General features: G+C 39.9%; 1 protein-coding gene across 2 annotated transcripts in view; it reads right to left on the bottom strand.

Annotated features, from left to right (window-relative positions):
• The window catches only part of ACYP2 (acylphosphatase 2), a 32604-nt gene extending 9604 nt beyond the window's left edge, over nt 1-23000 (bottom strand). Inside the window, exons 1-4 of one of the 2 annotated variants that reach the window (XR_014953898.1) lie at nt 22880-23000; nt 22324-22340; nt 20796-20905; nt 4038-4167 (exon numbers count right to left, since the gene is read on the bottom strand). Coding sequence is in view for 1 of the 2 variants with exons in the window: in XM_021537671.4 (XP_021393346.1) it covers nt 20796-20905; nt 22324-22340; nt 22880-22949 (197 nt within the window). In the remaining variant the exon portion in view is untranslated. The remainder of the gene's footprint in view (nt 1-4037; nt 4168-20795; nt 20906-22323; nt 22341-22879) is intronic. The other variant, XM_021537671.4, reaches the window with a different exon arrangement.
• Nucleotides 23001-23624: the final 624 nt, after the last annotated feature.

Here is a 23624-nt window from a genome sequence, read left to right as displayed (position 1 = left end):
TCATTTTACTGAAATTTATGTACAAATATTTCAGAAAAACCCGCTACTCATTTCACAGTCAACTTGAAGTTCCTTGGTGCCTCCAGTGATAAAGACTTCCAAAGGCAGGGAGCTGAAACCCTTGCACAGAAAACCCAGAAGCATTCCTAGAACAAAAACTCTCAAAAGGCAAGCTCACGCTCTTTGTTTTTGCTCATGGTTTATTTGAGCATTTCTAAGTGCACAGAGAATAAAAGATGTTTTCGGTTTTTGGCAACACCAAGACCTTTGAAGCAAACCAACAAAAGTAATAATTTATAGGAGGAATTATGCAAACTTCCAAACATTAGCGGTGTATGACTGGGGGAGCTGCTGTGAAAAAATAATTTCACAAAATTAATGTCAGAACAGTTCGTGTCATCATGCTTTTTATAAAAACAAGCTGCCTGTCTGTCCAGAAAAAGCAGTCCAAACACTATATAAATCATAGCAGTTAAATATGAACTTCATAGTAGCTGCACTGAAATTCAGGACAGAGCATATATGGGACAAAGGGAGTGGCTTGATCATAAATCTGCCTCCAGATAAAGGCACTAAAACCCTCCAGGAATTTCCACCCTGAGATAAGGACTGAGTTTTGTGAATATTTATGATGATATGACAGATTTTACCACCAAACTGAGATCAGGAAGGAGCTCAAGAGCACATCACCTCTGAGTCACATTCCAGGCTCTCAGACTGGGTACCAGTAAAAGGAGGAATCACTGGAAGTCTTTCCAAAGACAACATAATTTTATCCTTTATAATCTCAACAAGCAGGAATAATTGCCATTTCATTCAGTACAGCATTAAGACACAAGTGCAAAGTCAGTCTCATTTCTTACATCATGCCGAATCCTTCTCCCGTGTTTGGAGAAATGAGTGGTTGCTTATTCTGCTGGAATTTTCATAAGCAAACACATGCAAAGACATCTGAAGCAGCACAACTGCTGCTACTGTGTGAATAGATCCTACTGAGGGCAAATTTGCATTTATACCTAGAGTGAAAAATATATAAAAAGCTAATCTTGACTGTGACAACTCCACATAGAATATATTCTCAACCATATATAGGTTTCCAGTTCCAAAGACATGCAGTTTTAAAACAACCCATCCCTCAAACTCTTGGATTCCAACCACCAAATTTCCTCTTGGACAGACACACTCAATTATTTAGGCAAACCAAACTCCTCCAAGAGACTGGAAATCCTGGCACTAAGATGTCAAAAGATGTCAGAACCCAGTCAATAAGGACTTCTAGGAATTCATTAGCCAGTGAATACCTGTAATGCTGATTCCAAGTATTAAACACACAATGCCATAAACTACCTAATTCAGAGCTGCTGCGTTTTCTCTGCAATCAAGGGCATTTGGTCACAGAACCTGAAAAATTATTAAATAAATAATCAGAATTAAATCAACCACTTTCGTGCCCTTGTATGAAATTCTGTGTGTGTGTGAAATTATGTGTGTGGGGACCAAATAAAACCAGAATCTTGCATTACAAGTTAAGAATTTCCAAATGGAACTTGGGTCTCCAGCTCCTTTACTACAGGACAAACAGCACAAGGATTATTAGTAAAGTGTCTGCAAGTAAAGAAATGCATCTCTACCAGAGAACAACTTTCCCCCATAATATAAAGCAGCAAAAAGGATTTTTATTTAATTAAAATAAATAAAATTTAAATTTATTATTATTATTATATAATAATTAAAACATCCGGTTTGACTTTAAAATTAGTACAGGACATCATAGGCCTACCTACATATTTATCTGTTTACTGAAACAATGGAAACTAGTTCAGGATCCAAATACTGACAGTCAATCTACTATTGTGATGTAAATCCTTCTGTTCCTTCATTCTCCTTTGATTTCACAACCTTCTCCTCTTTATGCAATTTTGCTCATTTATCCATATATTGATCCAGAATATAGAAAAATACTATGACATTTCCTTAATTTTTAACCCCCTCAAACAGATAAAACTCCATATTTTAGCTTTAAATCGTTATTTTCATCCCATTTTTAACTGTTGGACACTTTTAATGACTTCCCTTTCCCAATACTGGAAGACAAAGCTCCAGAATTCCTAAGTATTGATGGGTCCAGTTCTTAAGGATACTTCATCTTCAAGGCGTATGTTAAGCAGCAGCTCAGTGACCATCTAGGAAACCTAACCACTACAATAATTTTCTACTCTGTATATAAATTTATAAATATTTTTAAGCCAAGAGTCTGATCCCCTAAAAATACACCCAAACAACAATTGGTTGATTAAGTCTACCAGTTTAAGAAGTCTGGGCTGAGCTTCTCAGACAAAGAAATCCAGCAGGAACTTCAAGGAGTGACACCTCCAGCTAAAAAGCACTATGATTAGGGTTGAGATCCAGAAAATTCCATTAAATATTAATATCGCCCGCTTTGCCTTGCTCCTGCAGCAGCAGCAAAAGGATAAAAACGCAGCGAGAAAAACCTGCTCAGCTAATCAAGTTGTAGGTCCTAGTTAAATGAAACTTCGACTCCTCTTCCCGTATGTGGGTAGAGAACAAGCACTCTGAATTGCTAGAGCATTCTCTCCAAACCCCACAGCACTCACAGATCAAAAATGCTGGATGGCACCCAAGAACTGGTAACAGGATGACAATTCCGTACCTTTCACAAAACACAAACCACTGATTTTATTAGGAAACAACATACATTGTTCCCAGGTACACAAATGATACACGGCCGGTGTGACCAGAAAACAGCAACTGACCAAACTCTGAAGCAACAGGGCAGAAAATAAAACCTCTTTATTCCACCTAAACACATTTACAACCCTTACAAGACTAATTAGAAAACAAACAGGGAAAACTCTAAGGACAATCAATTACCAGAACAGAAAACTAAGCATAAACAATTCAGGCCTTTATCTGCATGTATAATTTTAACACAATTGCATTTACCACAAGCACATGGGACAGAAATGGTTGCATGGCCGCAGCTTTAACATGAACCATAAGCAGCTCAAAGCTGCCACATTTAAACAGAGCGGCCGCACAACTCTGATGGAAACCTGGCTGAACACCAGAGCCAAGCAGAAACACTAGAGAGAGTGCAGGGAGCACTTAATTCAGAGTAAGGAGTAGCTTTCCCATTCAGTTCTATGCAGATAAATCTTTTTGTCTCTTCATCACCCTTACAAATCAAGGCTACCTTGCCATATCTGGAGTCCATTGCACACCTTAAGTGGCAGCTGTATGTTCCCAGCACTCTGTTGCTTAGTGGCACAATGCTCACTTAGGAACTCAGCAAAAAGGACAGATGAAACCTACAAAACTGGTTTAGAGCAGAGTGAAATGTGGCAAAGAATGAACAAGACACGTGCCTAAATCTGCAGAGATCAAGGCAGAGCAACAGCTCTCCACAACACCTGAGCTCCACATCCACTTGTATTATGCTCAAAATGTCCACAATGTGCATCAACATAGGCAGAATCAGAATCCCAGGATGGGTCAGGTGAAAAGGGACCACAGTGCCTCAGTCCAACCACCCCAGAGCACACAGCACAGGATTGTATCCAGCTGGTTCTGAACATCTCCAGAAAGGGAGACTTCACAGCCTCTCCAGACAAACTGTTTCAAGAAGTTTTTCCTCCTGTCCAGGTGGAATCAATTCCTGCCTGTTCATCTTGTGCCATGGCTGGGCCCCCTGGAACAGAGCCTGGTCCCTGCAGATAGGGACACCTGGGCTGAGGGCCCCTCTGGAGGCTGAACAGTCCCAGCTCCCTCAGCTTTTCCTGGGCACAGAGATGCTCCAGGCCCTTCTTCATCTCTGCAGCCATCACTGGCTCTGCTCCAGGAGCTCCCTATTCCTCCTGTCCTGATGATCCCAGAACTGGACACAGCACTCCAGATGTGCCTCCCAGGGATGAGCAGAGGGGCAGGATTCCCTCCCCGACCTTTTGGGAATGCTCTTCCAAAGTATCCCAGGTCCCATCAGCCTTCCTGGCCCTCACAGCACTGCTGGTCAGGGATACCTTGGTGTCCAGTAGGATCGGCAGGACCTTCTCCGCAGAACTGATATCCAGCAGGTTGGCAGGAGAAGTCTATGGAGAATGAGGGCACCACCCCAAACCTCCTGAAGAGGTTCCTTGGCTGCTGAGGAGTCTGTAGGAGGGAGAGACAGTACAGCTCCAGTGCGTGAGGGGACACCAAGTGACAGGTGACAAGGACCAAGCTTTCCTTTTGATCCCCATCCTCACACATGGAAGAGAATCAAAGAACAGGGTACACTTTCCACTCCTGTGCTTCTATAATAATCACTTTGTAGGCTGCTCCAAAGCAACAGAGCTCAAAGCTGGGGATTTTTAAGTAAAATGTGATAAAGAGGACCTAAATCTGTTCCATGATGTTACTATGCAACATTCAAACTGCACTCTTTTCTGATATGTCTTTTAAATAAATCCAGTTTCAAAGAAAATTCCAGGTATCAAGCAATTACTTATTACTTACAGTTCTTCAAGGCACTTCAGTGAATCCTGGGAGAGACTGTTTGCTAAGGAATGCAAAACACTTCCCTTATGGCAAAATTCTTTCAGACAAAGAAACTGCTGCAGGCTAGAGAATACAAATCATCCCAGCTCATCAAAAGGATTTTTTGTAAAGCAAATTATTTTTCATTAATTATTACCTTATATACATTCACCATTTTAGCAGCTGTTTCACACAAATTTATGTCTCTTGAGCTGATATTCAGCCCTATGAAATAACACAAAATAAATGATGCATAATTGTAAAGGTCACCTTCTCCCATACACTTTTCAGGAACCTCCAGTCAAAAACCAAGGACTTCAGTAAATCCTTCAAAAATCCTAAGTTAGAAATTTATGTTTTCCAAAAGTTCAAAAGCATTTTAAGCTACCAAGTGGGACCGGACGCCAAAAAGCCTTTTAATATTTTAGAATAAAAACACCTCCGAATAATTAAAGAGTTAAAGCTGAGTTAAAGTAATTCAGGCTTGTCTCACTCTCCATCACAAATCAACTTCATGACGAAGAAAAACAAACTCCAAGTCTATGCATATTTAAAATTCTTTCTTTTAACAAGCCATTATCCTCTGTCTGGCTTCTCTTTTACTGCTATGCTGAATATATTCTTTCCCTTTTTAAACTGTTTCTAAATAATATAGTTCTCCAAAAGACTAGAAGTTCCAGCCAGTTTGGTTCTTCAATGATGAACCAAAAATCGTATTTTTAATCTATTAAAGAAAATCCTGGAAAACTGTATTAATAAGGCACTTATATACAATCCAAAAATTAAAAAATAATATATATAGGATTACAGCATAACGTAAGACATCATCTTGGTTCATCTTCCACAAATACAAATTAAAACAAGTTTTAAACACTGCTTGACTAGGAAACAAAAAGCTTCTATACTCTGGGGCCTCTCAGAAGAAGCAGAAAAACATCACAGAATTGAAGCTGTAACACAAAGGAAGAGGTTAACTTAATGAGGAGTTATATATTAAAAAGCAGATAGTAACAATTATTAGTTGCTCTGTGACAAGAAACTTCCACGTCACTCACTGAATTCTGCATTCCTAGTAGGAATTAGGTCCATTTATTCCTAAACAAGTCATTAGAGCACTGGGCCTTCAATGGCAAGGTGGGAAATGCTTTTTTAAACTCAGAGATCTCATTTCAATCAAACCCTGAATCGTGTTTGAAAAGGGGGAGAAAGATTAAGAAATAAGACATGGATCAAGTTTCTGTACATTGGCTGAAATGTTCCATAAAAGCTGTCAACCAGCTTTAATAAAATAAGTGATTTTAATTACACTTGACAACCCTAAAACTGCTGTCTTATTTGCTAAAGTCCTGTTCAACATCAGCTACCAAAAGAAAATCAATATTTCAACTCATCCCTTTTCTCCTGGCATTGATTCACCTGCAAAGTAGATGGAAAGCAGTGAGGGAGTTGCCGAGAGAAATATCTAGAAGGCACAATATAGTAACTTCCACATATGCAAGTAGATTGACATCTAGTGTAAAAAAACTGAACTGCAACGCCACATGAACAAGGATTAATTTAAAATATATTTTTTAAAATAACAAAATAATCAAATCCTCCAAATACAAGGACCTTTTTTTTAAATAGCTACACAGAGCCAAAAACATTGTACCAGTGACTGAAGAAATCGGCTTCCGGCAGAGGAGAAACGAGATGTAAGCAGTGAATCAGAACAGCAAATGAAAAAAATCAAAAATTAAGTGTGTCAGGGAGAACAAGGAAGAGGAACACAGGCCAGCTGGTCAAGGAGAAGCTTTTTCCACCTCTGGATAAGGTGAAGTGAAGAGCTAGAGAGAAAGGTAGAATGCTTGCATGGTTTAATTTTAGAATTTATGACTGAAAGATATCTTGGATACTCCCATTTCGGTACTGCAGGCCCAGAGTCTGATGAGGAGAGGTTTAAGTATTCTCTAATCAACTGTGTTCTTTAACACAATGAATAGGGAAAGAAAGTGTGTATGTTGTAGAAAAGATAAATAAAAGGCTTTTCAAAGTCATTTTGATGAAGCTTGACCTCTTGTATCAGCATCACGATCCTAGAATTTCACATATTAAGTATCTTTGGGCAAAGATGTTTTCATTCCTTTCAAAGGAATACATTTCCAAAAAATTTCAAGAGTTTGGCACCTTTTTACTCTGTCCAGTATTGGTGGCATTGGCAGAAATTTTGGACTTCACCATATTTTCCTGGCTTTTTCAGCCCTCTTTTCAGGTTCCTGCCTGTAATAATTTCACAAAAGAAATATCTAAAAAGTGGTATATTAAAAGCTGAGAGACAAGCATCCAAACAATTCACGACTCATTCACAACTTATTTTCCATAATAATATTAGGACATCTGTTTCAAACCAAATGACTCATTGTGTCCTGATACCCTATTGCCCTGAGTGATGGTGAGGGTTTTTTTTAAAGTAAAAATAATTCCTCAGCTTGCCACTGACCCAATGTGTTAATCATTACACAACTGACAGTTTTTGCTGTTGCAGATATGACCCAAGAGTTCTTTTGACTCAGGAAAACTCAGGACTCCAGGGAACCTCTGCACAATGAGTCAGAAGTGAGCCATGACTTTGGGATAAGCTCTGGAAATGGCAAATACAGCTGGAAAAAGGAAACAAGGGCTGCTCCCATGGCCAATTTTGCAAGGGCACAGGAGTGAGCTCCACTCTGAACCAAACTTTCCTGACAGTAACAACACTGTACACACCAGGTCAGCTGGAAAATGGTTCCTTGGCACCTCTTAAACCCTACAGAGTTCTGATGGGAAAGGTAAGGAGAATTTGCTCAGTCCCAAAGACCCTACCAATCTCAAATACATCCAGTTTTGTCCTCGAGCTAAGGATTTTCAGAAACTGCAAGCAGGTAGAACCCAAGGGGAAAAAAAATCCAAATGTTGTCCATTTTTTGTTTTGGGCTTGAAATCTAACAACATGAAATTAACTGGAGAAATGCCCAACAGAGCTCAGTGACCACCCCCAAGTAACTACTGCAGAAACACATTGAAAACAAGGGCAAGTTAGATGGGTTTGGAACAAAACACTTTTTCTGTTTTCCTTGAGTGTCTGAATTGCATTTTACATCCCTACCTGCTAAGATATAAAACCTCCACAGTCCAAAGACACACTGCAGGAAATGATCCATCACTAATTCGGGATCTGCTTTTTCTCATTTGTCATCCATATCACACTGGGTCTGATAAAAAAAGGTAAAACTTAAATATATCATGGCCTTACTTGAACATAATTGGGGTATTTTAAAACATTTTTTTAATTAGAACTAGACACCAAAGCAGCAAAGTGTGCAATGAACCTGAACAGAGTAAGAAATACCTGAAAATTATTCTTAATACTCTTACTATCTCCTTTTCACTAAGGATTAGTAATAATCCCTCATGTTCAGATTTATTAATCAACTGCCAAAAAATCATGAGACCAGCTGAAATCTGAGATCATTACACCAAAATTCAGATGTTTTCCTGCCTTTGGGTTTTGGCATTATCTCAACAATGCAATATGGAAGGCTACAAAGCTCTATTTAAAACAGAATTTCAATTCCTAAAGAGTAGTTTTGTACCAAGGCCTTCGGGCCTTGAGCAAAGAACATCAAGTATTGTCACTAACATTTAATTAGCAATGCAGTCAATCAAGATATTATCACTGAGTCTTTAATGAATAAAATATTATTGGTGTGCCTGAAAACAGAGTTAAAACCACATTATCCATAATTGGCTAAAACTAACCTCCCTTTCAAGAATTTTTTTGTTCAGCAACTGATACACACCAGAAGTTATTTCCTAGAACAACAGCCCTCTTGTCATAACTTCTCTAAGTTATAAACCTTTCTCCCAGAGGAATTTAATTTTTAACCTTTCTTAAAAAATCTTTTCATCAAGACCCATATTATTTGAAAACCCCCTTCCTGAGGCTTTCTTTTTTATTCATCACTAGACAGCTTAAATGTCATCAAGACAGAATTTCTTTGTCATCCAGTCACTCTGCCACACTACAGTGGTATAAAATAACCAAAACTTCAACTTAAATTGCCACCAGAGGATCTTGCTTCCTGTCAAGGTGGAATGGAGCTAGGACACAAAAGTGCTCCTGGATTTCAGTGTCTGCTGGTGTCAAAACAGCTGCTCTTCCCTCTTTTGCAGAGGGAAAGAATCACCAACAAAAACATAAGTACCTGGCTGTCCTGCCCATCTTATTCTGTTTTTTTGAGCTGGTTACAGAACCAGAATTAATATTTTTAAGTACTTCACCTAATTCCTTCCTCTTCAGCAAATCCCAGAATCACTGTATAAAAGCCACATAGATTATACTCTGCTCTTGCCTAGACTAGGGGGCAAATGTATCACAGTCCTTCCGTTTTGTTCTGTATTTAGATGTAACCTTGAGATTAATTCCAAAATTCCACTCACATGTTCCCTGCTGATCAACTAACAGCAGGGAGGCAGCCTGAGAACAAGGTTACCAACCACAGAGCTCCAAACAAGTGGCAGCAACACTCCCTGGAAATGGACTGTGTTCCACCCTTAGGCAGCCCGTGGCACCTGTGTCCTTTCCAGACCAGCTTCCAGTGGAGGATTTGCCCAATCTTGTCACTAGCACAACATGCCCACTCTTTATTTTGAGAGTGTGGATCACAGAACTTATTCCTACCTAAAGACAGCTGTTCAAAATTAACACTTGCTGCATACCAGGTGCAACTTCACTGGCATCAACACATCATTGACTACAGACTCTCAGTCCTTTCCCACTTCGTCCTCTGAGGTCCTCTCTAACAACAGCCACAATAAACAGCTGCCTGCCAGGAAAACCACCCTGCAAACAAACACTTGGCTGCCCTGGACAGTACCCCATATAACCCAAGAGGCTGCACAGTCCCTGCCTTCAGTGCTCTGGCACATCCATTCCTGATATTCACTGGAAACACTGGAATAGGCAGCACAGATCATCTGGCCCAGAACAAAGAATATTCTATTTCTGTCCAGCCCCCCACGTCTCAAAGCACACACTGTGATTTAAACAGGCCAGAGGAGTGAGGGAAGTGTTTCCCATAACAAGTCAGGGAGATATGCACAGGCACAATCCCACTAAAGGCACATGGACTCTGCACTCAGCCTCAGGTGAAAGTCATCCTTCTGGAAAGCCACATCAGCTGGAAAAACATTTATAGAATTTCAGGAAGTTCTATTTTCAAACCCATGGTAACACAGACCTCTTTCAGGCCTCTCTATAGGAGTCACATTCTCAGCGAGTTGATCCCCTTGGGAGAAGACAAATTTCCATGCAGGACTCCAACTAAAGCCATTAAGTTCATTTTTTATCTCCATTTGGGAAGATAATTAGGAAGAGGAGAGCTAATAACACAGAGTGGTTTCCTTAGGGCAAAAGCATTGGGCAGGTCTCCAGCAAGAAGGATTTTTTAGCACAGGTCACAGCACCATCCCAGAGCTCCAGCATCTCCTCCCACATCAATCTCACATGACCAGGTGACATTTTAAGTTCCAGGCACCTCTGCTACCACCACACTGTTTCATGCCTGAGCCCCATGTGCTCTAGACTTGGCAATTCCCAGGTCTCCAGCAGGCATGGCTGCATGTATGACAACTACAAAACTCAAGATGATTTTTAATTCTATTTAATAACACCAAGCAAAATATTTAGCATTTCTCAGAACACGTGACTCAGTAAATACCAAGGTTGTCAGCCTTCCACATGTTCCTATTATTACAAACCGGAAACATCCCATTTGATATTAGCTAAAATATTAAACCAGATGCCAAGTTGAATAGATTTTTGTTAGCCAGCATAACTGTAACTCAACTCAGGCAAAACAGCAGCTTTCAAATGAGAATACTACACCGTTTTAATAAAATACTGCAGGTCTGGGATTTTTTAATCTCCACCTCCAGGTCTACCAGCCTTCCAAAATTTGCTGTGTGTAGTCAGAGTGCATGGCAGAGAAATCCTGCTGCTGTTCTGGTCCTACACCAACACCCTCTAAAAGGATAATGAAGACAGCATCACATTTCAGAAGAGAGTTCCTGGATGCCTGCTGAGCTGACCTTGTTTACCAAGTACTCACTGAAATTATTAATTGCTTGTATGTTCCACTCCACACTGCATTTCTGCCCATACTATCCATATGGACATGAGCCAGAACGAAAATTTCTATGTAATTATCCAATTAATTATTATTAATGCTAGCATTTAACAATAACACAAAAAAAAAAAAAGCCAGCTGGGATGTAACAATTGCTTCACTTCTGGTGTGTGAGAACTACAAAAAATACATGTTTGTATTTTATAGCTACTAACAAGGAAAGTTGAACAATTTTGTTTTGTTTTAAACTACAGGACCAGAAGAGCAAAGAGCAGAGTGGTGAAGGGAACAGGGAACAACTTGACTCCAGAGTCAGCACCAGAATTTCTGTGCAATTGGGCCAATTAGCTCCCCTCAGTACTAATCTACAAATGGGAAACCTATAGCACATTCTCATTCTCTGGCTCTACTCCTTAATTTTACTATCTGTTTCTTGGTAGTAGGAATTTCATGTTGATAATGCAGAATGAAGTCCTGACTGATTCCAGCCTATCAGGACTTTTTTCATTGAACATTTTGAGATTAGAAAGATGGATTTCTTCTGGACCTGTCAAGAAAGCAACAGCTCCATCTGGGCCAGAAGAATCACAATAATGCAGCTGTAGGGCTTGCAGCAGTCCAAAAGCAGTTACTGAAAATTAAACAAGCACATAATACACCCTGAAATTCTAGACAGTGATTCACAGACATTAGTTAACCAATGCATAGAGCCCCAACAATTTACAACAACAACAATCCTAGGAACAAACTCTGTTGCAAGGATTAGCATAGGACTGGATATCAACACTCCCACACTGCCTCTCAGCTCCATCACAAATTTGCCATAAGAGACTGTACTGACTCTGGTCTGTGCCCTAGCTCCTCCATGTCCAGCATGGGAATAATCCATGTGTAACTACTCACCAAAATTATCTTCAATTTTATTCACATTTGCACTAGGAATTTTATTAAAAGTGTTTACCAAATTTTGTCTAAGCTCTCATTCCAAATTTAGGTAGTCCCTTCATGGCTCTCAATTTCAGCTCCACTACAGTGCCAAAAAGCAAATATGAATTCTGGTATTTGAAGTTGCACTGCATTGCTGCTGATTTGGCATTTAGGACATCACAGACTGCAGTAAGAGCATCAGCCACCCCAGGCTGGGTAACAGCAGGTCCTGGCAGCTGAACTTGACACAAAACTGCTCAAGTGTTGTGAGAGCTGGACAATACAAATACGGAAAACACAGAAATCCATTAGATCTTGATCACATCCCAGCCAAAGCCTTTTAAAATACAGGTAGACACAAGGAGTGATGTTTGTGATGAACAGCAATGGTGTTTCCCCATCCCTGAGGTGGAGTGACACTGCTCAAACACTTTTCCAGCAAAGCAGGGAGCAGCACAGACAACAGAAATCTGCAGCAGCAGCAGAATTCCATCTCTGTGTGTACTCCCAACCAGAGACAGGTTACAGGTGTTACTCCCTGGAAAACTGATTTCCTGTAGGTTGAACAGATTCACCTCCAAAAAGAACTGAATTTGCAGTTTTCTGAGAGTCTCCAACAAAGGAGCCCTGCAGCCTTCTGACTGCCAAGGGAGATCTCCATTCCAGGCTCCAGCTCCTGGATCCACAGCCTGGAAAAGTAGGGCAGGTCAGGGAGATCTGAAACTGGCTGCAGGCAACTGCTTTTTTCCACCCCTTCTATAATACTCAGCCAAGCATTTTCCTAAACCCTTGAAATTTACCCTGAAAATCATCAACCATCTAAAATTAAAGATTATTTTAACCCTATCCAGACCAACACAGGGATAGAATTGTGCTGCCTGAAAAGTTCCCAGCACTGACATTAAAATCTGATTTCAATTAAGAGTTTTTATTATAAAGTGAGCAGGGACAGAAGTTCAGGATCAGCATTGACAGTGTTATGGTTTCAGCTGAGCTCTATGGTACACCAAACCAGCTCAGATCCAGGAGTATGATGAATGAAACATCATTAAACAACTGCTGGAAGATCTGCAAACAGGAATGGATTGGGATTTTGCTCCAAATGGGTTTGTTTTCTAGTACATATTAAAATTCTACAGCTCTAGAGTGTAAAAAAGGGAAGGAAAACTCCTTGCCCAGGATCCTCTCTGACCAGAATGTCCACTGGGTGTTCAAGGAAACTGCTCAAACTGAGTATCAGCTGCCCAGTTTTAAATCAGGCATTAAATTTAATGCCTGATTTTTTTTTCTAAGTTAAAAACTCTGCCTTCCCCCCACCTCCATGAAGTTCTGAACACTTGGCAGCCTGATTTCCTTTGTTCCTTTAGCAGCAGGAAGAGCACAGAGCACCACAAGAGCAGAGCAGAAATGTGAACACCAGTGGGAAGCACTAAAGGTACACAAGCAAAGCATTCATGATAGATGAGCTCAGTCAGCTGTTTCACCCCAGCTAGGGAAAAAAACATCTCCAAGAAAACCAGCTTTAAAAAGAAAGGTTCTCATCCAGTCACAGAGTGACTACAGTAAATCAACTGGAGAGCAAAAGGCTGACAGACCAAGGACTTCTCCAAGAGATTCTCTCTAGAGAGACTTCAGCATCCCCCATTCAGAGGGGCCACATAAAGACAAAGACACCAAAACTAATATTAACTCTGCAGGATAGCTGGTGACATCCAGCACAGTTCAAGATAAACATCTCAGGGCACCATCTTAAACAAATAAACACTATTTCTGTGGAGAGTCTGACCAGGGAGTGAGGGAGGGAGGAACTGGGGAAAAAGAACAAGGTAAAATTGAGTTATATAATTAAGTTACCCAGAGAGACTTTTTTTTTTTTTTTCCCTACTGCTGCAATGCTCCTATAGTGGCTGAGGGAAGAGCAGCATCAGAAGTAATTTTGATTTTTTTGCTGCTGGCAAATGGTGTTTCTCAAGTACATGAGTGTGAAACAATCATTTTTGATAAAAACATGGTAAATAAACTGAACACAGCTTGCCAATGAACCAAAGCAGAACAGCAGTAATTAGGGAATAAAACAAAACATCAACAGGCTTCAGAGCTCTTTTCCCATAAAAGCTGGAAGTAGCTTCCTCTCCCTTTCTGGCTAACACCACACAAGGAATAAAGATTTTGCTGACAGCCCTACATTCACCTGGCTAAGGAAGTGCTGAAATCTCAGAGAAGATGCTTTTCACCACCACAACGTTGATAAGGTCAGCAGCAGCAAGACCCATGATTTGTGCATAATTACCCCAGCAAATTCAGAACTAAATCCGCCTCCTCAGCACAGGGCTCCTGGTTAAGTCTGCCAAATGTTTTCGATTTGGGATACACCTTGGCATTCCTGTGGGAGAGCTCCTGCTGTACTACACACAAGATTTAATACCCTGGAAAACACTCCCTCTTGACTTCCCACCAGGAGCAGCTTCATCTGAATACCTGCCCATTTGTGACACCCCTTTTGGGGACAGTAGCAGCATCTCCACAGAGGTCTTCTCATCCTCACATTATGCAAGTCTAATATTAGTTTAATGTTGCTTTCTCCTGTGGATTACAAACACAAATCTCTATACCTAGAATAACACTCCTCAGACAGAAAAACGGTCCTAACAGTCTTGTTCCCTGCTCAAGAATTTTCAAATATCAGCACACCAAAAGGAAAGCAAAAAAATTGCAGTTCTGAAGTTGTTCTTTAAGAGTCACATGAGTTGGTTTGTATTTTCAGAACTTGTTTGAAGCATCACATCCAGAGTAGGTTTCCAGGAAACCAACACTAAGTACATGTTTTTATTGATAATTACCTTTGTTGCCAAAGACCTATTTTTGACTATGTGCACAGTTAACCGCCCTGCTAAACTAAATAACAAAAGCCATTAAAAATCCTCATTTAAGCTGAATTTTACTCATTAATGTCTCTCTAAGTGTTGTGGTGGAGCACTAAAGACACATTAAATGCTTTATTCAGCACAAAAAGCCAAATGAATGGCACTGAACTGCACCACATCCTCTGCATCAGCAATAACAGAACACTTTCACTTTGGAAATAAAAAAGCATTACATGTGGCTAAAAAATAAAAAATATCAGCATTAAAGAATGCATAAATGCGCAAATGAACTAAAAGCTCCCAACAGAAATCATGCATTACATCAGAAATTTTATCTTGAAACCAGTCTCCCACAAAGCTCAACCAGTCCTTCATAGAACAGTTATTATGGTTAAGACTAATTTTGAGCCAAAAGAAGCTTTACTTCCCAGTGTGGAAAAAAGGCACATGAGTCCTAATTATGCAGTAAAATGCCTAAATATGCTGTTCAAACAACACGTCAACTTTTCTGTGTTTACAGTACAATCCAATACAGCCTTGAAATCCTTTCTGCTTCTAACTGTTGCAGCTGGGATGTTGGAATTGAGTGTTCTCAGAGATACCTATCAGCAAAGCCAATAAAAGTCTGGAATTCCATAGGAAACTCCACCTTGGTTCCTAGCTCTGTTAAAGGACTTGGGAGCATCAAGGCAGCAATCACCAGAGACAGGAGAAAAGTGAACTATCTTGCCCAACATCCCATTCTGAGTTTTCCAAGACAATGCAAACATTAACACTGCTTAGTCTAGAGCCAAAATCCTAGAAATTCAGACCTGTTTACATGCAGAAATATCTGGTAAATGCTCTATAAACAAAAACACTTCAGTGATAAAAAGAACTGGAAGCAGATACTTAATAAAGAATTCCAATTCCACAGAGCTACTATAAAAAAGACTCTACAAGGTCATTCAAGGCAGCTATTTTTAGACTAGAGCAGAAGAAACAGGGGTGTGGAAAACTTTTTTTTTTTTTTTTTTTTGGCACTATTCTATATCCAGAAAGACCCAAGCATAGCTAAAAGCTTTTGTGGTTTAAGGCATTGCAGAGAGTAAGCACATCCACCACAGTGGAAAGCAGAGGAGCCACACTAAGAGGCCACTGCTATTTCTGGCTGTCACTGGTGGGCTGGGTGACCTTCAGGGCACCGGGACATCTCTTCCCTCAGCCCCTGGGGGCACACAGGGAAAACAGCCTTTTCCTGGGCTCCAGGGGAATTCCCTTAGGACACTGCAAAAGATGAGCCACTGGGCCTCTGGGTTTCTGCTGGAAGCACATGCAGCTCTCCTTCAGCTAAACAGCTCACTCATTTTAATCTCAGTAACTAAAAGCTCCACATTCTGACTTACCTGACCCATTCCTTGGCTTTTACAGAGAGTACAGTTCTACAACAAATTAATTAGTTCATTCATCTAATTTCATATGACTAAAAAAACTCAAAGAACAAGGTTTACTCCTGTTTCTCCCAGGCCATCATCAATAACAGTTCCGTAAATTTCACTTACAGGACAAATAACTACAATAATTCCCAATTTAGACTGTCAATTTTAAGCAATAAATAATTATAGAAAAGAAATTAATACCTCAAACATTTAATATGAAAAGAGAATCACACTTACCATTTTATTGCCCACAAAAGTTAGAGCCTAATTTAGTTTTCCAGTATACACTAGTCTTACCTTTAAACAAAAATTATAATCAAACATTAAAAACTTAATCTTACTATTGCAGCTACACCGAATTATAAAATTCCCATCATATTTTCCTGACAATTGCTATTGATTTGCTGAAACACTGTAAATCATCTTCAGCAGTGATTAATGCAAAAACTGTTCTTCATTACCATCATAAATGAGACCAAATCTAACACGTCTCACCAGTTTGCATTTTAACAAAGTTTAAAAAATATTTAAAAACGTGATTTTCATTTCCTCTGCCCTTTCTCCAAAATCTGTCACTGACAGCTTCCCAAGAAAGCATATCCCAGGAGTATTTCAGCCATCCTTGCTGGGGCACATCTCTGCCTCACCAACAAGTCAGTGTGCAAATAAGGATTCTTCTCCTAAACAACACTTCTAGTTTGAGCAAAATACTTCAAAAAATATCCTTTTAAAATGGAGAAAAATCTCAAAACATTTACTAAAATCTGTTCATTTTATAACTAAACATCAATTGGGTATTAAGATCTAGACTTTTTTTCCCCACAGGTATTTTTAGTAGCCTTTAGTTCCATTTAAGGTCTATTCTCTGCAACCAATTAAAAATTATATTGGGGAAAAAGGTATTTATTCAAAGTCACTTGGTAAAGACCAGAACCTTGGCTACACCTGATTACTGAAACAATGACAAATATGATAATACAGAGTTTCATTCTCCTCTTCTACATGGTAAAAATCTAGATTTTTCTATGCATTGATACACTACAATAATTTAAGTCTTGTATCAGTTAAATCTTAGTTCTTCTTGACTTACATTGGTAATAAAAATTACAACATTCAAATGAAATTAGTATTAGTTTCCTAATTAAAACCCTTTTCCAAAACAAGCCATCTATATTTAGAACTCTGCCTTTCTCTAGAGACAGGAAGAACACTCGCTGTGCTTGTGCCTAAAAAATATCCTAAGATTTCACATTTTCAAGCCTGATTTGAAACCTTGGAATTTTTGAGTAAATTCTGAATTTGGCAATCTACAAGGACTCTTATCTTCCCTTTTTAATGGATAACTAAGCAATTTGTCACTGAAGTTCAAAAAAAGTTCTCCCAGGAAAGCAACTTCCAGCCTGTCAGTGCTGGTTGCTATGGCAACAGCCACCATGACTACACAGGCCCCAACCTTATTTAATGCATAAAATGGAAGAAATAGCGCAAGATAATATAATGAAAAATCCTGTGGTGTGAGTATTTCTGGAAAAAAAATAAATAAAACAAAGGACTACACTCCTCTACGCCATTTTTTATCATCAGTTCATACCTTGGCTGGCAATAAAAAGCCTCCACTTTACCATAAAATCTTATTACGTTTCAGAAATGGTGCAGCTCTGCTTCTCTTGGGACTTGACAGGTAAAACCATCTGAAAATGGGCTTTTATTATCTAAGGATAAGGGGTGCGATCTGTGTAGAGCAGACGCAGCAAAGGGAACAGGACTTTAAAATACAGTGAGGAAAAAGCTGGATTCTACCATAACAGTCTAAAAATAGATTCCCTGCAAACAGAGCATGAATGGTTGAGGATCTTCAGAACTAACAGCTCCATCTAGAGTTAAAAACCAAGGGATACTAAAACACCCTCTAAATCATCCTCCAAGATCTCCCAATTTGAAAATTTCCTTTAAAATACTTCACATAAAAGTCACCTAATCCCTGAGAACCTAAAGGCTTTCATTGAAACCACTGAATGCAAAATTGAAAGGAAAATATCTGAAAGTGCTCATCTATCCCTTGGGTTTTCTGCAGCTCGGTTGCATTCCCACTGCGATCTGAGGCTTGGGGAGGTTGGTACATTCTGCCAGTTTTCAGTAGGATCAAGATTAGCAGAACAGAATATCAAGGAATCAGTCTCCCAGCACTTCCAAAGAAATTCATACCCATGTTCAACACTAAATGAATTGTCCAATCAGGGATATGACTTCCTGCACATGCAGCACTTCCCAGGCCCCAGCTGTTCATACTTATTTAACACAGCTTTCTGCAAAGGCAGGAGGCTCCTGCTCAGCTGTTTGCTCCAGACCTAACTATTTTGATGGCACCTCCCAAAGTAACCCAGCATGACTACATTTGATGTCTGCACATCCTCTTGTTCCTCCTAAGTTATATCTTACCTTGCAACCTGCATAAAAAAATATATATATATATAAAGCCAGTGCTTGTTGAGGTTGAGCATGTGCTGGATATATTGTGGCTGGGCCTCCCAATATAATTACTGTTAAAAAAATAGAATAAAAAAGTGCAGAAAATGGGGAGCTGCTGGAAAACCACTGGGTTAGAGATCTGCTGCATTCCTGGTCCAGAACAAAGGCAGGCTTTGTTAGTCACTCCATACTTCTGGCAACACTGAAGAGCCTCACGGGCTTTTTCCCACATTTTTTACACTTTCCCTCTCCTTACTGTTCTCTCAATCCCTTATTCTTCTTTCTCACTCTTACACTGTTTTGCCTATTTACATGTAGGACACCTGTACTTTCCAATGGCATCCATACTTCTTTTAGTCCATGTTCTTGATTCTATTAAGTACCATAAAAAGACAAATATTGTTTAGGACACACCAAAACACCTTTACTACTTCCCCCTAAAGTACATTAACATTAGAAACCCAGAACCAGCAAAACAACTGACAAGTTTTATTACCATCACCATGTGATTTTTAAGCTGTTCTGTGCTTCATGTTTAATTGCAAAACTGGGGCAAGTGTGGAAATACTGGTCTAAATGACACCACACAAACTGTTCTGGAAAGATTCCCACAGGGTAACAAACATCACCAGGAAGCTTTCTTGAAATATCTGATTATTGATTCATTAACTTCTTTCTCTGCAGACTGTTTGGTTTCCTTGACTATGCAGGAGCTACAAGTTTTTAACAAGTGTCATCACAGTATCTTTAAGTCCTGAAAAGCTAAAACACAACCCAGAACACACAAAGGCAGTTAGTAATGGAATTTTTCCTGGTGATTCAACACATATGGAATACAAATACATGTTTAGGGTTATTGGTTTGTATAAATTTCCTACAGCAGAAGTAATCCTCATTTTGTTGTTTTGGTTTTTAAAAATAGCATTTTAAATAACATTTAAATCTGAGAACACAGTCTAATGAATTCATAGCATTATTTTAAAAAATGCTGAAAAAGCCTCAAAATCATTTTGATCCATGACTCACTAGTACCAGCAGAGAGAAATAAGGGTCTTTCAAAGGAGCAGTTTACACACAAGAGTTCCCTTTTCACGTGCAACTTCAACAAGTTAATGGCAGAAATTAATTCACTGCCTTTTCCATACACTGGAGAGCACAGAGGGCATAAGGAAAATGTTTCCTATTTCAGAATTCTACTCCAGGACCCCAAATTTAATAATCCATGGGTCAAAAACCACCCTTTGACTTCACATTGCCACATTATTCCCACATCAGAGGAACACATTGATTTCCAACATGAAATAAAGGAGCAACAACCAAAACTAACTTTTTATTTCTTCTGGATCTGTGTTTTTAAACTAAAAAGTAGGATAATCAACAGAAAACAAACCCTGGTTTCTCACGTGGTCAGTTTCATGCTCCAAGTTAAATAAAAATATGGCACCAACATAGAAATTTACAAAATATGAAGACCTCTGAATATCAACAAACTCTTACAAAAAGTGTAAATTTGATACAAGAAAATGCCTTGATATTTCTCTGGCTTCGCAAATGTTTTGCAGCCTGAGACAAGCAACCTCATGTTAAGCACAAAACCAAAGAAAATGATTGGAAATAATTTAAATCTCCTGACTAGAATGTGCAACAATTTTGTGTACACAAAGCCAACTTCTCTTCATCCAAGTTCAGTTTTGAAGCAATTCCTGTATGATAAAGTGTTGGCAGAATGTGCACTGCTAATTTCCCATCTAGAAAAGGAAAGTTCTGCCCTCATTCTTTGTTGATAGAACAAACCCCTGAAGGATTTTTTGAAGTTCCAAACAATCTCCCTGTACACACTTGCAAAAAATGATAGCTGGAAGTAACTCAATCAGGCTTTGTATTTTTCCAGACATCATTTCCTCAGTGATAGCTTTAAGCTCCTGGAAACTGTAAATCTCGTAATGAAAATTATTACCCATTCTTTAAAAGACACCAAAATACTTCAAAACTCATTTCCAAATTGCAGAGACTGCAAGCCTTGGATAAAATGTGTATTTATGTACAAGGAGGTTTTTTAAAATCAGAAAAAAACATAGTATTTAAACCAAGTATCCTTTCAAGAAGTTCTTCTATTTTTTCTAACAAGAGAAGTTTTGATGAATTAAAAAACAGATTTTTAGTCACATGAATAAAAACTTTATTTTCATTTCACAAGAAATGGGGATGTTAAGGGAATATAGTAACAAACTGTGTGACACTGGAAATGAAAACACAGTATTTTTCAAGATTAAAGACTTGTTCACAGCTTGAAGAATGCAACTCCTTACCTCCAAAGCTGAATGAAAACAGTTACATTACTGACACACAGATCTACTTGTCACTTTGCATTAAAAACACTTTTTAAAATTACTTTAATGAGAGTAAGGAGAAAAAAAAACGAATACAGAAATACTTACATTTCATTCACTTTCTCTTCTGGGCCTTGAACTTGGCCTGTCACAGTTCCTTGGCTGGTATTTTTAACCCAGCCAACCACTCCTAATTTCTTCGCTTCCTGTTCTGTGTACTGATTTGGGAAATAATGAAAGAGGACAGTCAGTACCAGCACAGAGACCACAGACAGAACACTTAATCCCTCACCTGCATTTGCCCAGCTGTAAAAACTACACTTAAAAATTAAAAATCCATGAGTGATGCTCATCCTCAGAAATTCCGATGTTCCTGGCAGCTCTGGAGTTCCAGAAGCCACAGCTCATTTTCCAAAAAGAACAAGATTTTGATAACAAAGGACTCTACTAATCCCACACCATTCCCTTGTACCTACTTTATTCCTTTCCATAGCTTCTATCACTGCTCATTTGACCCTTCAATCACCAGTTTTTAAACTCATTAAATCTGCTACATGTACAAACTTCCCAGTTCCCTTTCAAATTCTTTCCACCTGACTTTCATCTTTTAAATCCTACCCCCAGCTGCTACATTTCTACTGACAAACAACAGCAAAGGTCATAATCTAATAGCTAGAAAAAGACAAGCATATTTCTGCAATACCTAAAAATTATGGTTTCCCAGCCATGCAGTTGTCATGAAATTCAGAAATATCAAGAGACAAACTCCAGGTCTGTATGACCCGTTACAAAAGACAAAATGTGCTTTCAGGTGATGTAGCCAATGAAAAAGTGGTGCTAACTATGAAGAGGTTTTCCAAGGTGATTCTGAGCAACTTCTCCAAACTAATTTGCCCAAAAGCACAGGACTGCAGCTGCCAACCTCCTCAGGACTTGAACTGAGATGTGCATTCACACAGCTTCAGGTCAGCTCAAAACAAGGTATAGCGAGCTTGGACTTACCCTTTAATCTTGATAGAATAACTAAATTCAAGGCAAACTCCACCGCAGATGTCTGTTCATTTCCACTTAGCATTATTTCACAATATAAACTTTACATAAAATCTCTCAAGTTTAATATTAAGCATGGGGCATTATTTTGAGACAAAAACACTATTCTTAGTTGAAATATGTTTTGTGAGTTTCTGTGAAATGCAAAACCACCTGGTGCACTTCAGAGCTGCTGGAGTCCCTTGTTCAGGGTATGAGTGCTTATTTGCACCACAAAGTGCTTATTTGTAGCACATTTCTTCCCACATTTTTCCACAGTAACCTTCCTTAAATACAGGCACTGAGTTGCCATTTGAAAAATTAAACTCAAACACCTTGTTTCATTTTTAACCTTTCTATATGTTAAGGTGTTAAAACATTCCTGTGGCTGTTACATCACAAGTAATCCAAACCACAATCTTCACAAGCAACACGTTATTAAGCTTCTAAAAATCTATTTTAATATAAAACAATTTAAAGGCTACTCAGAGTACATAACCATCCAACCAAAGGCTGGATATGTTTACACTCCACAGACCTGCTGCCTTATTTTTAGCTCACGAAACATTATACCATAAGGTAGCTAGCAAATCCAGCATTGCCTTACCATCCTGAAACAAACACCTAAAAAAAAAAGAAAAAAAAAATTAAAGTTCTGTGAAAGCATATTACCTGTAGGAATTTCAGTTAATATAAAGGAGAAATTATGTGCATACCAGTCACCTCGTGGTGTTGTACTACGCCAATGTCAGTGACGTTAATATTACAGAACAGGACTTGTGTTTGAGCCTTCCCTTCGTCACACGATTATTGTATTCACACAATATATCTGTATGAATATGTATTTGTATTTAGGCGGTAATGAAAACGCCGCAGTGTGTGAATGGGAAGGACCGGAGGGGCATTTCCACACAACCGCGCTGACAGTGCAAGTGGGCGGAATGGGTACTGCTTTGGACAGAGCAGCCTGTGCTCCTGTGGGAGCCGAGCCTTAGGGAGGGGGACTATTTACAGCTATTTAAAATTTTAAAACAAATAAACACCGCACAACCAAAAAACTCTCCCGTCCCTCTGGGAACTCGACGGCGGCTCCCGCCTCCCCTCAGGCCTCTCCCACCCCGCGCACGCGCGGCGGCGCCCCTCGCGCGGCAGTCCCCCATTACCTTGCACCCGCCCGAACACTTCGTAATCCACGGATTTGAGCGCGCCGGAGGCTTTGCCCAGGGTGGACATGGCAGCAGCGAAGGAAGAGCCCTGCGGCGGCTCCGCGGACCAGCGGCGCCCGGACGGCAGCGCGAGAGGCTCAAGCTTACCGCGTGAGCGGCCGCCTCACGCGCGGATGGGGCGGGCACGGAGCCCCGAGGAGAGCAGTCGGCAGCGGCGGTGGAAACATCGCTGCTTCTGTGAGGGGAGAGCAGCTGACAGCGAGGGGTGACGCAGCTCTCCATGCAAGGGAGAACATCGCTGCTTCTGTGAGGGGAGAGCAGCTGACAGCGAGGGGTGACGCAGCTCTCCATGCAAGGGAGAACATCGCTGCTTCTGTGAGGGGAGAGCGCCCAAGCCCGAGGGCGGGAAACGCCCCATGATCCCGAGGGCTGGAAAACGCTCCCGCTGTGAGGGACGCGGCCCCGCATCCCTAAGGGGCAGCTCCTACAGAGCCCTCACAAGGGGTCATTCCCGTCTCTGTTTCAGATTAGAAATATGTTCAGAGAGCAGCTGTCCAAATGGCGCCATCTCCTCCTCCAAGACTGGTGCTGCCACGTACACACCTGGCGTCGCCAGCATCCACGGCACAGGTGAGCAGCATTAGTCTTTCCCAGGCATTTTTAGGAATCATTTAAAACAAAGTGTGTTCCTTACATTGCTGAACTGAAGCAATTTTGCCTGGTAAGGTAGAAAATTAGGTCG

This window comes from Lonchura striata, chromosome 3 (genome assembly GCF_050655825.1).
Source record: "Lonchura striata isolate lonStrDom1 chromosome 3, ASM5065582v1, whole genome shotgun sequence".
In the NCBI taxonomy this organism is placed as follows: domain Eukaryota; kingdom Metazoa; phylum Chordata; class Aves; order Passeriformes; family Estrildidae; genus Lonchura; species Lonchura striata.
Note: the sequence above shows the minus strand (reverse complement) of the source record. Positions and strands in the feature narration are given on the sequence as shown.